The sequence below is a fragment of the Pelobates fuscus genome, chromosome 3, assembly GCF_036172605.1.
Source record: "Pelobates fuscus isolate aPelFus1 chromosome 3, aPelFus1.pri, whole genome shotgun sequence".
In the NCBI taxonomy this organism is placed as follows: Eukaryota; Metazoa; Chordata; class Amphibia; order Anura; family Pelobatidae; genus Pelobates; species Pelobates fuscus.
The window spans coordinates 26,256,277-26,273,072 of record NC_086319.1 but is presented as its reverse complement, the minus strand read 5'-3'; the positions used below and the strand labels follow the sequence as shown (position 1 = coordinate 26,273,072).

Here is a 16,796-nt window from a genome sequence, read left to right as displayed (position 1 = left end):
GTGGCACAGAGGCATGCCACCTATGTGTGCTGGCCTCAGATGCCAATTTTGTACAGAACTCACATTAGCCACCTGGGAATCTTGTTTCTGGTTGGCTAATGACGTCTCAATGACGCTACTTGGAGATCGAGTTACACTTGCAGCTGCAAAGGGATTACTCTCCGCACGTGCAGTGTTTCATGGCAAAGACCCAGGCACCATGACCAATTCAAATCACTGAAGTGGTGATAGTACATGGAGTACACCCTTTAACAATGCAAATGATAGCTGATGCACACATCAATACAGGTACATTCTCAAAACATGCTGTAATGCTTATAGTTTTAGAAGACAAATACAACTATATTTTATAAAACTAATGCCAAAATGTCAGCCTAATGAAATAATATTCCTAGATACAAGCAACCATGATGACACAGAATAAATCTATTAATTTATTAGTCCCCAAACCATACCATTTGTTTTCTTCCTGGAGCCTACCCTGTGAAGAGTGCTGGATCAGGCTGTAGATGAGCATGAAGAGGAAGAGGAAGAGTTGTGGTCACCATCACCACCAGAAACAGCCTTATCAGCATCACTTGCTGGACCTGCGGCAACGCTGGAAGAGGATTGTGAGGAAGAGGAGTCAGAGGAGGAATGTGGCTTTGAGGAGGAGGAGAAAGACCAACCACAACAGGCATCCCAGGGTGCTCGTTGTCACCTATCTGGTACCCGTGGTGTTGTACGTGGCTGGGGGGAAGAACATACCTTCAGTGAGATCACTGAGGACGAGGAATGGGACATGAGTAGCTCGGCATCCAACCTTGTGCAAATGGGGTTTTTCATGCTGTCGTGCCTGTTGAGGGACCCTCGTATAAAAAGGCTGAAGGAGAACGACCTGTACTGGGTGTCCACGCTACTAGACCCCTGTATAAGCAGAAAGTGCCTGAAATGTTAACGAATTACCGCAAGTCGGAAAGAATGCAGCAGTTCCAAAATAAATTAAAAAGTATGCTTTACACAGCGTATAAGGGTGATGTCACAGCACAACGGGAATCTAACAGGGGAAGAGGTGAAAGTAATCCTCCTCCTCCCACGACCACGCCGGCAAGGTCAGGACGCTTTACAGACGTGTTGTTGATGGAGGACATGCGGAGCTTTTTAAGTCCTACGCATCGCCACAGCCCTTCGGGGTCCACCCTCAGAGAACGACTCGACCGACAGGTAGCAGACTACCTTGCAGATATCGACACTCTGAGGAGCGATGAACCCCTTGACTACTGGGTGTGCAGGCTTGACCTGTGGCCTGAGCTATCCCAATTTGCGATAGAACTTCTGGCCTGCCCCGCTTCAAGTGACCTGTCAGAAAGGGTCTTCAGTGCAGCAGGAGGTATTGTCACTGAGAAGAGAAGTCGCCTAGGTCAAAAAAGTCTAGATTACCTCACCTTTATTAAGATGAATGAGGGATGGATCCCGAAGGGACTGACAGTGGGCGATACATTCGACTAAAAAAGGCCTGATGAAGGGGACGTAACAGGGATTAAACTGATAAGAATAGTACTACTTAACACACCACTCCTATCTGGTGGCACATTAGATTACACGTGCAGTGCCCCAAATTTGAAGTAGGAGGACCAACCAAGCATCTTTTTCCATCTCCCGGTTCCTAAAATCGATGCCATATACACGTCCCCTGATAGGGGACGTAACAGGTATAACTGATAAGAATAGTACTACTTAACACACCACTCCTATCTGGTGGCACATTAGATTACACGCGCAGTGCCCCAAATTTGAAGTAGGAGGACCAACCAAGCATCTTTTTCCATCTCCCGGTTCCTAAAATCGATGCCATATACACGTCCCCTGAAAGGGGACGTAACAGTGATTAAACTGATAGGAATAATACTACTTAACACACCTTATAATAATGCAGAGAGAGGCAATGCATAGAGAGGAGTCTGAAGAAGAGGAGTCAGAGGAGGAAGGTGGCTTTGAGGAGGTGGAAGACCAAACACAGCAGGCGTCCCAGGGGGCTTGTTGTCACCTTTCGGGGTCCCTTGGTGTTGTACGTGGCTGGGTGGTGGAAGAGAGACCTTCAATGACATCAGTGAGGACAAGGAACGTGACATGGCTAGCTTGGTAACCAACCTTGTGCAAATGGGGAGTTTGCGGTTGTGCAAATGGACTGTTTGCGGTTGTTTCGGTGCGTTAAACGGGGAGTTTGGTCTGTCACTGTGAAGCGGGCGTAACCCTTACACTACCTGATCGATACAACATCATACCTGATGTTTTAAAGCACGTTATTCCATACAATTTAGGAATGTTAGGTGATTTATGCCCTTTATGGATGACAACCAGACTCTGCATGAACTATGAACTACATGGTAGTTTTGCCATGGATCCCCCTCCGGCATGCCACAGTCCAGGTGTTAGTCACCTTGAAACAACTTTTCCATCACTATTGTGGCCAGAAAGAGTCCCTGTGGGTTTTAAAATTCGCCTGCCTATTGAAGTCTATGGCGGTTCGCCCGGTTCGCCCGTTCGCGAACCTTTGAGGAAATTCGCGTTCGCCATTCGCGAACGAAAATTTTATGTTTGCGACATCTCTAGTTATAAATATAATATACCTTATAACTCATGGTGTGCTAATTTACCCCACGTGCTATGTACCATTTATGTGCCTTTGGTTATGTGCCATTTGAGGGGATCTTCATTTGCAAATAGTTGGGTGCAATATTCCCATTTGAATGATCTAATTGCTTCATAAGTATAATGTTAAAGGGTTACTCCAACCAAAAACTGTATTTTATGAAAACACTATTTTTGGTTTAAAGTAACACTGCCTGTATGGTTCTTCTTATCTCTATTTCAGCACCGAGTCACATTCTCCATGCAGCCTGATCTTCCTCTGCTCAAATAACTCCCCCTCGGAGGTAGAAGGATGTCAGGGAGGATGGGCTGATGGGTGGCCAGGGGTGGCACAGAGGCATGCCACCTATGTGTGCTGGCCTCAGATGCCCATTTTGGTTTGAATATTTTTATTGGTTGCGCAAAAGATCATGAGCAGGCACAATTTCAAGCGATAAATGTAGTATGCGGTCGCCTGCGCAGAGGCATATAACTCAGAATGAACAAGCTTTTCTGAGAATTTAATACAACGTGCAGTACGGTAATCATATATAAAAACAGTATTATAAAAGGCAGGCGTCTCAATGTAATGAATAATCCTTTCTATAAGCATTATGGCAGCGGCCCATTAAACGCAGAATAAGTATGTCGCAGGTTGAGTGCAATATCATCAGTGCTGTTAGTTTACAAATATATGTTAGTTTGCAAATATATAGTTATATCTATAATTAGGCTGAGGCGTAATGGTTTACGTTGTACAATGCAATCGTCTGGCCATTTTAATAAGCAACCTTAGTTGACGTATGCATACTGGAGCTAATGCGGAGAGTCACTCAAGTATGTCAATGTAGCAGTGCCGTATAAGGCTGAGTGACTAAACAGTTAACAGTATACTTTAGCCCCTGTAAGAGCATTTTAACCTTTCTAAGCAATACAAATATGCAATTACTGCTGGTTACTAAGCAGCTTAAACTGTGTCTAAATGACAGAGTGGGAAAATGTTCGCATCAGTCATGAATTTAAAAAAGCGTAGAGACTAAAAACCTTAATATGCATCAAGAACTTATAGTAGGTGCGTTGGTCGCGCATTGCGCGTCTCATCTCTGGCTTACTATATTTAGGAATGCTTAAACAAATATCAACTATAAGAAATCCCATGGGCATTACTGCGTCAGTAATTAAGATAACAGGCATAATAATTCGGGAATAATTTCAGTAGACCATGCTTGTTATGCTTGTTGTGACATCTCAGGGTTTGTGTCCCAGGACATATAGGAAAGACAAAAGTGTGAGTCTCTTCTCTGGAGATGGTTTAACAGCTCTGCTGCGTGGGGGATCCCTTATCCCATGATATATGGCTTCTCTGGTGGTCTTTTGCGCTTTGTGTTGACTGTTTGCCGCTTGGGCCCCCTAGTGTCCCGCAGGTATCGAACCCCCTCAGCACCCCCCAGGGCTTGCCCCTGCTGTGCATCAGAGAGTCTCTCAGTGTTGTGGGCACTCAGGGTCGGGCAGAGTCCGGCGGTCTCCCACCCCTGAAAAGTCCGCGGGTCCCCCCCGTCCCCTGCACCTCCCCAACTCCCGCTGACCTCTGCTGGAGCTCCAGTCCTTTGATGCCTCACCCTTCTCCGGCCACATGCTCGGCGTCTGTGCGCGCCTCCCCAGCCACCGGTCCGCCGGGGGTCAGCACACCTCAGTACCGCAGGGCTCACAGAGTTGGGGGCGTCTGCCCCTGGACCACCACCAAATCCTGGGGCCCAGACCGGCTCCTTGTCCGGCAGTTCTCCGTCCCGAGTGGTTCCTCCATGAGGTCCGGTATCCTAGGGGTCCAGGCGACCCTGCGTGGCTCTCAGCCGCGTTTGTGCATCCGCCATCTTGGTTTCCCCTGGGAAGGGGCCTCGCGCTGCGCGGGCCTTTGTCTCCAGCCTTTGAAGGTCTGACTCATGGGCCGGGATTACCCCCACCGGCCAGGGGGGGGAAAGCGGGGCCGGGCCGGCGTCCACCTCTCTCCCTACTCCGCCTTATGTGCACCGCCGCCTCCACCTGTGTAGGCCTCGTGTCGGTCAGTCGGGCGTCGCGGTTGCAGCGGCCGCTTGTTCATCTCTTGGGCTCTCCGTATGTGCTGCCTCGGCTCCCGGTGCTCACAGGGAGTATTTTCCTGGGCCCTTTTGGGGCTTTTTCAGGGCTATTGTGCCGTTCAGGATCGGAGCCGGCGTGGATGGCTGCCGCTCCGCTTGGCGGCCCGGCCCCGCCCAGATGCCAATTTTGTACAGAACTCACATTCGCCACCTGGTTGGCTAATGACGTCTCAATGACGCTACTTGGAGATCGAGTTACACTTCCAGCTGCAAAGGGATTACTCTCTGTACGTGCAGTGTTTCATGGCAAAGACCCAGGCACCATGACCAATTCAAATCACTGAAGTGGTGATAGTACATGGAGTACACCCTTTAACAATGCAAATGATAGCTGATGCACACATCAATACAGGTACATTCTCAAAACATGCTGTAATGCTTATAGTTTTAGAAGACAATTACAACTATATTTTATAAAACTAATGCCAAAATGTCAGCCTAGTGAAATAATATTCCTAGATACAGGCAACCACGATGACACAGAATAAATCTATTAATTTATTAGTCCCCAAATGATACTTCACAGTATCTGTCTTTACATAAATCACAGATACACTGTAATAAAAAAGGAAGATAATTATAAAGCTGACACTACTATTAAGTAAGGGAAAGGACAGGAATCTTAATACGATGATAATACTTAACTAAAATGTATAATAGATGGAACGCATTTATCCATGAAGTAAAAACAGGTCACTGAACTACCATGGAATAATATAAAAGGCAATTAGCTTGACATAAGTACGTAATAAGCAATCATTTAACACAAGCAAGGTTGCGCTATGAGAGAAGTGCAATGTATGTTGTGTAATCTCTCTCACATATACAAAATATATAAAAGACTAATTAGTCAGTCGTTCAGCTTTTGTATCTCTTTAAGTTTTGTTATAGCATGAGGCAGGAAGAAATATCTGCTAATTTACATGATCATTATACATAACGTCAAGACAATAATAAACGTTTTTCTAACATGTCAATTTGTTTGTTTGCTTTTTTTTCTAACTTCATTATTTACAGTCATCTTGCCATTATTTAACTTTGTCTTTCCCTTCTCTCGATACTTAACAGATTCAAATATCGTTCATGCTGACAGAGGATTGTGTGGTTGTTGTGTTTTTTTTTTATGAAATGGCATATTTTACAATGTTATCATAACCTGGTTTGTTACTCATCAAACTATTAAAACCTTTAGACGTGTGACCTGATTTTATAGTTTTCAGTTTGCTAAATGCCAACTGCCACTGGCTGTTATCCTGTTTTTCTGCCATTAGAAAAAAAGAGGGTTGCACTCAATCATAAAAAATCACAGGGTGCTAACTGAGTGTGGGTCGGCATACCCCATCAATCAGATATCAAAAGAAAAAATCTCAGACACTCACTGTGATAACTTCAAGCAGATTTAATAGACCCGGCAAGCTTGATAAAGATCTCGGAACAGGTCGAAACGTTGCCGTGTCCATTAAAGATTCTTTCTTTTACTTGTGAAAGAACATTAGACACGGTACACTCTGACGAATGACCGTGCAATCATTGAATACTCAGTGTACAATCTAATGCTTTGTATCACCCATTGACTGTCAAGTTCATTACTGCTCTAAAGAGGCTTTAAAGTCTTATTTACCCTGCGTGGGGGATGCCCAAACATTATTTGCCTACTGAACAGTTCACAATTTTACTTCCCTGGGAAGGCCTGGAACAAACCTGGTCAATTACTTGCTAGCTAATTTCACTTTTTATTGCAAATATATATATAACCAAAAAGAATGTACTATTTTCTTTATTTTTTTGTTTCCTCTTCAATATAGCAATTATAACACAATACAGCATATTTTATTTATTTTTTGCTTTAAATGTACCTTGTTTCTGGTTTTGAAGGATTTCAAAATAATGTTTTAGTCATAGCTATAGATCGCATTAAGCAGAGAGGAATTTCTATGAATACACGTCTCAATTGCATGATATTCTGGAATAATTGTTTTCCGTTACAGACCATTAGAATAATAGATTCTGTATTTATACATCGACAGAAGCACCGAATAATAGTCACAGTGTTTCTAATCCGTCTGGGGAACAGACAAGGCTTGGCTTTTAGAATCATCAAATTTATCGTTGGTTGAAAGTTGCATTATCATGAAAATTCCATAGGCCAGGATCCACAGCAGAATAATTGTAGACACAAGGCCCATCCATATAGCAGGCGTGAAAAATGTTGAGCAGTCACTTGCATATGAAAAAAGATTGTTCTTGATGTTGAATCCTTGTATCTGTCAAGGTAAAAAGAGAGAGCCAAGTTATTTATTTTGTAAAAGAAAAATAAATGCAAATCAATAATTACTGAGATTTCGCACTAGGAGTCTAATTTGGTGTTAAGGAACATCTTTAATGCAGTTAATGTCTGATGGGACTTGTCTGCTCTCCGCTCACAATAACTCAAGTTTTAATTAAAGTGATAACTTTATTATGATGACAAACCAATAACAATGTAAGCGAGGTGAACAATTTGTTAACTTACAAGGTAAAAACTTTTATAAAACCATTCTATTCTTTGACTGGTACATTAATTGTTACAGATCTTGCATATGTCATATATATACTGGGTAACACTAGAAATTAGCAAATTTGTAGTGGCATGACGTTTGTTTTGCTTTATCCTCTAAAGCAAAGCTGTCCAACCTGCGGCCCCCCAGATGTTGCTGAACTACAACTCCCATGATTTTTTCAATGAAACAGATAGCCAGGGAATCATGGGAGTTGTAGTTTAGCAACATCTGGGGAGCCGTATGTATATCAGGGCGAGTTAGCAACTATCTCCATTTTTCCCGCTCCCCTCTCTAGACAGTTTTTCATACTCCTAGACTGCACCAGGAAGCACATGTATATCTGAGAGACATTTCCATAGACAGCGATCTTGGTTAAGTTACAAATTATATCTACACATATGTCTCCTATACACATACCTATAGTCTAGGTACAAACCCTCCGAGACTTTCAAAGTGTACCACTTTGATTTTTTACACAGATTTTGGGTTTGCACTTTTTTTTACATTTTATTATAATTTTTTTGGCTTCATATTTAATAAAGGTTCTTACCACTATTATGATATTTAAATTTCTGGAGGTCTACTCGGGTAGAGTGGATCCCATCTACTTTAAGTGGGTGAATTCCCACTCCACTTTATTATTATGTCAAATTATAGATAAGTTCTATCCAAAATATAACGAGGTGAGTGTAGCTACAGTTATAGCTTTAAGGTCTAGATCGGGATAAGTCATTGATTTAGTAGAATGGAATCTTTATATATTGGTTCATAGACTGGCAGAAAAATTTTGTTCATTGGAATTCATTTGGGTAGTCCAATACTTGCCCCTGTGGCAGTTTGGCTCATCCGTATTTTGCCCACTCAAAAAAAAAAAAATATGAGGCAAACAACTTCAGGCAAACCAAAAGGTGCGGAACTGGGCAAACATACTACAGATATTGTGCATATATTTTGGGGTACACTGAAAGGTGCATATTCCCACCATTTGGTTCACAGATCAAGTGAAAAATAGTAACCAATAGAAGAAAAAAAAGGAGATGCAGTAAAACATATATATATATATATATATATATATATATATATATATATATACTTATATGTTATATATTTGCAAAAAAAATGATATAAATAAATGTATATTTTTTTTACTGCTTCTTATTTGATCTATGAATAAAATCAACATTTAGTGGCTGTCCCCTGACCATCAATAAACTTTTTTTTCCATCAATCACGTGTTTTTATTGCGCAACAGATGGAAAGCAAGTCATTTGTTCAGTTAGACGTCCATATGGCTCTTCGAACACACAGAATTCTAATGAATGTCCATTCAGCCTATATGCGGACGAATTGCAATTTGGCTGAAAATAAATGCACAAGCCTATTGGTCCATGAGTTTTGTACATTAAACAGTTTCAGCGAAGTCGAGGCACGACAGTACTGTTTCATATTAGAAGCTGAATAAGGCTAGTGTATTAGATTCCATATTCAAATGTTCTCTATATGGCTTGTATTTCACCTATCGACCTTCAAGGTGAACATTTTATCTGTAAATATAATACTGTCAATATGTGCAGAAGGACATAAGGTATCTTTCTTTTGGGAGGGGGTGGGTTGTTTATAAATATGCTGGGCTGACATCCAAAAAGAAATATGTTTGGGATTGTTATGAGTTTACATTGGCCTTAGGGGACTATATAAAATAGAACAATTACTCTAAATGAGTTAGAATTATTTTGAGAAAAACATATCATGTATATAACAGCACTTGGGAAACGTCTGCCTGGTAACACACAAATTATAAATGTAAAAAAGTCAATTTCCTCCATATTCATATCCTTACTTCTATTTTTAAGTGTATCTTCTTTCTCAACTTTTTGACCCAATTCACACCTCCTACACACAGCATGGCTGCACACTACCACACATTAAGATGCAGATATCAGGCTCTGACAAGAAAAAACATAGTGCCCTGTATCTTTAGGACAATAGATAATCCACAAAAAGTGCAATATTATGGTCAAAACACCTTGTTTATAAAAAAAAAAATAGTGCATGGGAATAAAATGCAAACAATTGCAAAATGCAAACAAAACCTATGAAAGTGCACTATGCCAATAGTGCTAATGCAATAATATGCAAACAATACAACAAAGTACTATAATTAGCACTTAGCACTAGTTTATTTTCTTGTTTACATTTTTAGCACCTTTATTTATTTACCGTATCTCTGGTTTAGTTTATATACAGAGTTATAAAGATATCAGGCTCTTCAGAGCTAGCCTAATCTAATTAATTAGGACGACTGTGGGGTTACATTTGGTCTTGAATGGACACAAGCACAGCTAGGAAGCCTTCATACTATTATGTGGAAACCTATTCATAAACAGGGATATACATAGGACCAGTGGTGTATCCTGGTTTTGTGCTGCCCTAGGCAGGACAAAACTCAGGCGCCCCCCTCCCACCCGCGCCAGCCCCACCCAACCCTTCCCCCGCCACCCCCACCCAACCCTTCCCCCGCCTTCTATATACACACACACACATTCGTTGACAGATACGCATACACTAGCTAACATAAACACACACACTAACAGATACACACACACGCACTGACACACACACTAACAGACACACACACTAACAGACACACACACACACACACTAACAGACACACACACTAACAGACACACACACTAACAGACACACACACACACTAACAGACACACACACACGAACACACACACACTAACAGACACACACACACACACACACTAACACACACACACACACACACACACACACACACACACTAACAGACACACACACACTAACAGACACACACACTAACAGACACACACACACAGACACATACACACACATACACACACTAACAGACACACACACTAACAGACATACATACACACACTAACAGACACGCACACTAACAGACACACACACACACTAACAGATACACACACACTAACAGACATACATACACACTAGCAGACACACACACTAGCAGATACACACACACTAACAGACATACATACACACACTAACAGATACACACACACACTAACAGATACACACACACTAACAGACATACATAAACACACTAACAGACATACATACACACACTAACAGACACATACACACTAGCAGACACACACTAACAGACACATACACACACTAACAGATACACACACACACTAACAGATACACACACACACTAACAGACATACATACACACACTAACAGACACACACACACACACACTAACAGACATACATACACACACACACTAACAGACATACACACACACTCACATTTTTAACACATATTTTTTTTAAATGTAACCCCCCCAGCATCCTTACCTTTGGAAATGCTGGGGGGGGTTCTCTTCCTCCCTGGTGGTCCAGTGGCTGCTGGGCGGGCGGCATTGGCGGGCGGCAGGCTGGCGAGGGAGCACTTCCCCTGAGCTGTCTGCTCAGCTCCCTCGCGCGTCGCAGAGTGAGACTGGGAGCCGGAATATGACGTCATATTCCGGCTCCCAGCCTCACTCTGCGGCGCGCGAGGGAGCTGAGCAGACAGCTCAGAGGAAGTGCTCCCTCGTCGGCCGCCCACCAATGCCGCCCGCCCAGCCTAGCAGCCCGCCAGGCATGTCTGTTAGCCGCAAGGCTAACAAGACATTTGCCTTGGGCATTTGGGGGCGGCTTTTTTTGCCGCCCCCTGGAAAATGCCGCCCAAGGCAAATGCCTTGTTTGCCTCGCGGCTAATACGCCCCTGCATAGGACACAAGGTCACACATTTAGACTGGAATAAATGAGATTTCATCTAAGGCAAAGAAAAGGTTTTTTTTTTACGGTAAGAGCAATAAGGATATGGAATTATCTGCCTGAAGAGGTGGTTTTGTCAGGTGGTTTTGTCAGAGTCCATACAGATGTTTAAACTGCAATTGGATAAATTCTTCCAAAAACATAACATACAGGGATTTAATTTCTAATTAGTGGGGTAATAGCTGCTTGATCCAAGGAGACATCTGACTGCTATTTTGGAGTCAAGAAGGAATTTTTTCCTAGTTTGTTGCAAAATTGGAAGCGCTTCAGACAAGTTTTTTTGTGAGGAAGGCTGAACTTGATGGACGCAAGTCTCTGTTTAGCTATGTAACTATGTAACCTCTCTATTCCTATATTTCCCTTTAATGTACAAACTCTTACTGCTTCATCTACAATGATTATATATTCTGTTGATTTGAATATTTATTTGGTGTCCAGTAAGGTCAACTGTCTTCTCATAATTTTTCATGTAAATAGGGTCAGTTACATTTTGAGGCGCTATCTCTACATCTCAGAATCTTATGAAATAGCCTTGTGCATTAATATATATATACTGTATATATATATATATATATATATATATAGAAAAAATAAAATGTATATATATATATATAGAAAAAATAAAATTTATATATATATATAGAAAAAATAAAATTAATATATATATATATATTAATTGTATTTTTTCTACTCAGGAAAGGCTTCAGTCTGCAGTAAGATGTATTTTCTGAGAGGTGTAATTTTACAATTAACAAATTACATCAGAATCAACGGACGCACATTGCAAATGAAGAGGATTAATAGAAATATTGTTTCATTTCTCCTCTCCTCTGTGTGCTCTCTTTTTAGCGGTCTGCCAAGTGCAAAGGACGGAGCTTACAACAATCATTGACAAGAAGCCAAGAAGGAGACGCCTGGTTGTAGTCTGAAAAGGTGTGGATTACCTGCAGTTTATTTTATTTTTCACATCTCACAAACACATATTTGTTAATATTTTGGGATAAGTAAACACAGTATTATAAATTATGGGAAGTAAAAGTTACTTGACTTCTGATACATTTTGACTAACTGGATAAATCCAGACATTGCCGAACATTTTATTACAAGACATTTAGTAATTTATCATTTATAAAACCTATTATTAACATAATTTATCAAAGAACTTTTATTTTAAAGTATGTCACTCCACCCATACTGTAAATAAAGGTGGTTATTGAAGAATACAGCAGTAACACATTATGTGTTGTGATTTTAGATAAATAAACTGGACGAACAATATGTCTACAAGACTAATCAGTGCACTAATATCTGTATATATTGTTCGGTCTATATATATGTTTCACTATTAGGAATAGTAAACCCAAGAATCTATTGCTAAATCTTGGTAGATAAAGTGAGAGCAAGTTTCAAAACAAAACAAAAGACTATGACTGCTGTATTCCCATTTACCTCTTCTGCATTGGCTGCGATATATATACGTCTATATCCGTCTATGGAATATTATTATTATTATTATTATTATTGCCATTTATATAGCGCCAACAGATTCCGTATACTCAAACTGCAGTTGGCGATCTCAATGCAATACAAACTAGACATGCAAAAATTATTTAGAAGAATTTAGTCTGAATAAAATTCCTGTTAATATACACTAAAAATAATAAATTCTGAATCAATCTCTCCTGTAGACTCCACAGGTAAAAAATATAGGAAAAACAATTCGAAATCCAATTTTTATTTTATAAACCGTATTTGGACGATTTGTTTAAAGCACATTTCTGCACATGTCTAATGCAAATTATTTGCAGATACGCAGTACAGGGATACGCCTTGCTCACCTGGAATTCATAAAGGTATATTGCCCAATTGTTAGCTGCACTGTTAGCTGGAACAAATGTTTCTGGGTAGAGTCTGCTGGAACCCACTTGCTGACAGTGATAGCCATATTCCTCTGGTGCTGATGCATACGTGGTGTCAAATGTTGCATTAAATTCCATTTGCTGATTGGGAATTATCATGATAGATTGTATTTTAAACCATTTTCTAGCAGAACCAGTGTAGAACCTGTTGGTCATAAAAAATCTGCAGGAAAAAGCAAATATTCTGCATCATTTAAAATAAAGTAACATTGATACTTTACAGCAAAACCTTAGGTTTTAAGTGCAAACTATACTCCTGGAACAATCTATACATGAATAATACTCCGTTATAATCCAGGAATAATACTCCATTATAATCCAGGAATAATACTCCATTATAATCCAGGAATAATACTCCATTATAATCCAGGAATAATACTCCGTTATAATCCAGGAATAATACTCCGTTATAATCCGGGAATAATACTCCATTATAATCCAGGAATATTACTCCTTTATAATCCAGGAATAATACTCCGTTATAATCCAGGAATAATACTCCATTATAATCCAGGAATATTACTCCTTTATAATCCAGGAATAATACTCCGTTATAATCCAGGAATAATACTCCGTTATAATCCATGAATAATACTCCGTTATAATCCATGAATAATACTCCGTTATAATCCATGAATAATACTCTGTTATAATCCAGGAATAATACTCTGTTATAATCCAGGAATATTACTCCATTATAATCCAGGAATAATACTCCGTTATAATCCAGGAATATTACTCCTTTATAATCCAGGAATAATACTCCGTTATAATCCAGGAATATTACTCTGTTATAATCCATGAATAATACTCTGTTATAATCCAGGAATAATACTCTGTTATAATCCAGGAATATTACTACATTATAATCCAGGAATAATACTCCGTTATAATCCAGGAATATTACTCCTTTATAATCCAGGAATAATACTCTGTTATAATCCAGGAATATTACTCCGTTATAATCCAGGAATATTACTCTGTTATAATCCAGGAATATTACACTGTTATAATCCAGGAATAATACTCCATTATAATCCAGGAATATTACACTGTTATAATCCAGGAATAATACTCCATTATAATCCAGGAATATTACTCCATTATAATTTAGGAATAATACTCCATTATAATCCAGGAATATTACTCTGTTATAATCCAGGAATAATACTCCGTTATAATCCATGAATAATACTCTCTTTTCTTCATATAAAATAATTAGCTGTCCTTACAGTTTAGTTACATTTTAAAACAATAATGTTTTAAGAAATTAATGGCATTATTATAAAAAAAATGACATTGGGGGCACATACGGAATTTGCATTTTTAAACAGTGGTGCTTCCGTAATGACCAAAACTGATACAAAATACAGATTAAGGAACAGCACAAACAAAAATAAAGTTCTACATTTGGAAATCTACTTAAAACCACCTATCTTAGCAAACAAATATGCGGACTCAGTTACTCCATATGTCCATATCGTGTTAAGGAAACCACCACGTCACAGTAGTAATAGTAAAGGGCACTATAGTCACCAGAACAACTACAGTTTCAGAGAAAAGGCAGTGTTCTAGCCAATGGGAAAGCATTGGATTGGCTTAAAAGCTGCCATTTTGATGATGTCACAAAGGGGCGGAGCTAGTGTCGGCAGAGCTAGCATCGGCGGACCCGTGCGGCGCTGGATATAAGGTGAGTTTTAAACTTTTATAGGTCGGCTAAGGGTGGGCAAGCCACCTATAGGGTCAGGAATACATGTTTGTGTTCCTGGCCCTATAGTGATCCTTTAATATCGGTGGGTCCTACACAAATTTTAACATGGGAGACAAACAACTACTTAACTAGTGCTGGTGCTAGCCCATTGTAACTGCATTGTTAAGCTATTTCACTCAAAGTATGTGAGCAAAAACAATTAAATTAAAAGAAATAGAGAGCCATAAGTTAATCATTAAAGTGACAGTGCTTTTATGCATATGTTTACAATGCATATAAAACCTACTCTATATCAAATAAATATTGTTAAGGTATCACTGTCATCCAAAACATCCTCAAATGTATACTTTGATGTGGTCACCTCTAAAGAGGAATCTGAAGTAGCGAGTGTTCATTTAAAAAGAAATCTAGTCTGGACACTATATGGCCATATGGAACTGAATCACCATATTTGCTAAGATACGTGATTTTAAGCAGCCTAAAATGTAAGATTGTACTTCTATGTGTGCGCTGCTCCTTAAACTGTATTTTGTATAAGTTTTGGTCTTTGAATGTGTTCCCATTTCCATTTTCTCTATGATTGCATGAGTTAGGATGGGTGCGGGCAAGGGGTACACTGATGAGAACTGGGGAATAATGGGATACAGGCAGTTACATGAGGTACAGTAAGAGTGACTGGTAAAGGGATTGATTGAAATATGACAGACAGAATGTTTGCAGTAATACTTAATATCACCATGGAGAAGTAAATGTAAAATCTTGGCATCCAGTAATTTCGCAGGATTATGTTTGCAATTTAAATAAACTGAAAATATTGAATGCAATTTTGTTTTCTGCAGAATCCTACCTTATTTCCAGGTTGTCTAATCCTGTCGCAGGAGAGGTGTAGAACAAAGACAAACTAAAGGAAAACAAATTTTTTGTCATTTCATATGTTTGCCAACAACAAAGCTGCATTTTTATACGAAGCAATGAGATTGTTGTTAGTTAAGTATGTATTTCTTCTCTCTCTCTCTCTCTCTCTCTCTCTCTCTTTGTCTTTCTCGCTTTCAGGGTTATTTACTAAGGTGAGAATTCAAAGTAAATTTAAAATTTAAGGTAAAAAAAAGTGAATTGGAAAAGTTAGTTATGCTTTCAGTTTGGTTACTCTGGCACTGTCGCTACCTGGGGACTTTGCCGAATTCGCCACTGGGGATCCAGTGACTGGGTTAGGCCGCTAAAGGTGAGATTTAATTGCCTAAACTTGTCCCTCGCAGGTGCGGCCCTATTATTCCGGCAGGTCTTCTTCAGCTCCTGGTGCTGTCAACATCAGTCGGCGAAACACGGGACGACCACTGAAGGACTTTTTATTTGGTTTTATTAATACCATTTGATTTTTACTGTGACGTTTTAATAAATTGTGTTTGCACTTTAATCAATTGGTCCTGTGGATCCTACACTATATATGTTCCAGTACTAAAGAAGGGTTTCTGTCTCCACATATGTCAACCCCATTGTACCTAACCCAAGCAGTCGCTGATCTGCTGACGCCCCGGTGGACCACTGCTTCCACGCAGCATGAGGCTCCAGTCAGCCTCAAGGACGATGTCCACTGTGCGCCCGCCCCTTTTTATGACACGGTGCACGCGTGCCAGCCTCATGACGTCAGAGGCGCTCTAATCAGTAGAGCTCAGCACACTCACACCTTTTGGTGTCTCAGTTTGCCGAAGGCACAGTGCCCTGTTGTGGTTCCTAGTGTCACTAGAGTCCCAATAGCGCGTTCTTTATCTGATTTGTATATTTTGGTACTGACCCGGCTTGCTCTCGACTACTCTGTTTTCTGGCTTCCCTGACTCGGCTTTGTCTCTCATATAGGTGTATTTCTGGCTTCCCTGACTCGGCTTTGTCTCTCATATAGGTGTATTTCTGGCTTCCCTGACTCGGCTTTGTCTCTCATATAGGTGTATTTCTGGCTTCCCTGACTCGGCTTTGTCTCTCATATAGGTGTATTTCTGGCTTCCCTGACTCGGTTTTGTCTCTCATTTTTGTGCATTTCTGGCTTCCCT

The 16,796-nt window shown here is 40.2% G+C and overlaps 1 protein-coding gene across 1 annotated transcript in view; it reads right to left on the bottom strand.

The window, feature by feature from the left end:
- Positions 1 to 6,601: 6,601 nt before the first annotated feature.
- The window catches only part of LOC134602193 (V-type proton ATPase subunit S1-like), a 65,793-nt gene continuing 55,598 nt past the window's right edge, over positions 6,602 to 16,796 (bottom strand). Inside the window, exons 8-10 of the mRNA XM_063446814.1 lie at positions 15,599 to 15,652; positions 12,960 to 13,203; positions 6,602 to 7,009 (exon numbers count right to left, since the gene is read on the bottom strand). Coding sequence (XP_063302884.1) covers positions 6,800 to 7,009; positions 12,960 to 13,203; positions 15,599 to 15,652 — 508 coding nt within the window. The 3' untranslated portion in view covers positions 6,602 to 6,799. The remainder of the gene's footprint in view (positions 7,010 to 12,959; positions 13,204 to 15,598; positions 15,653 to 16,796) is intronic.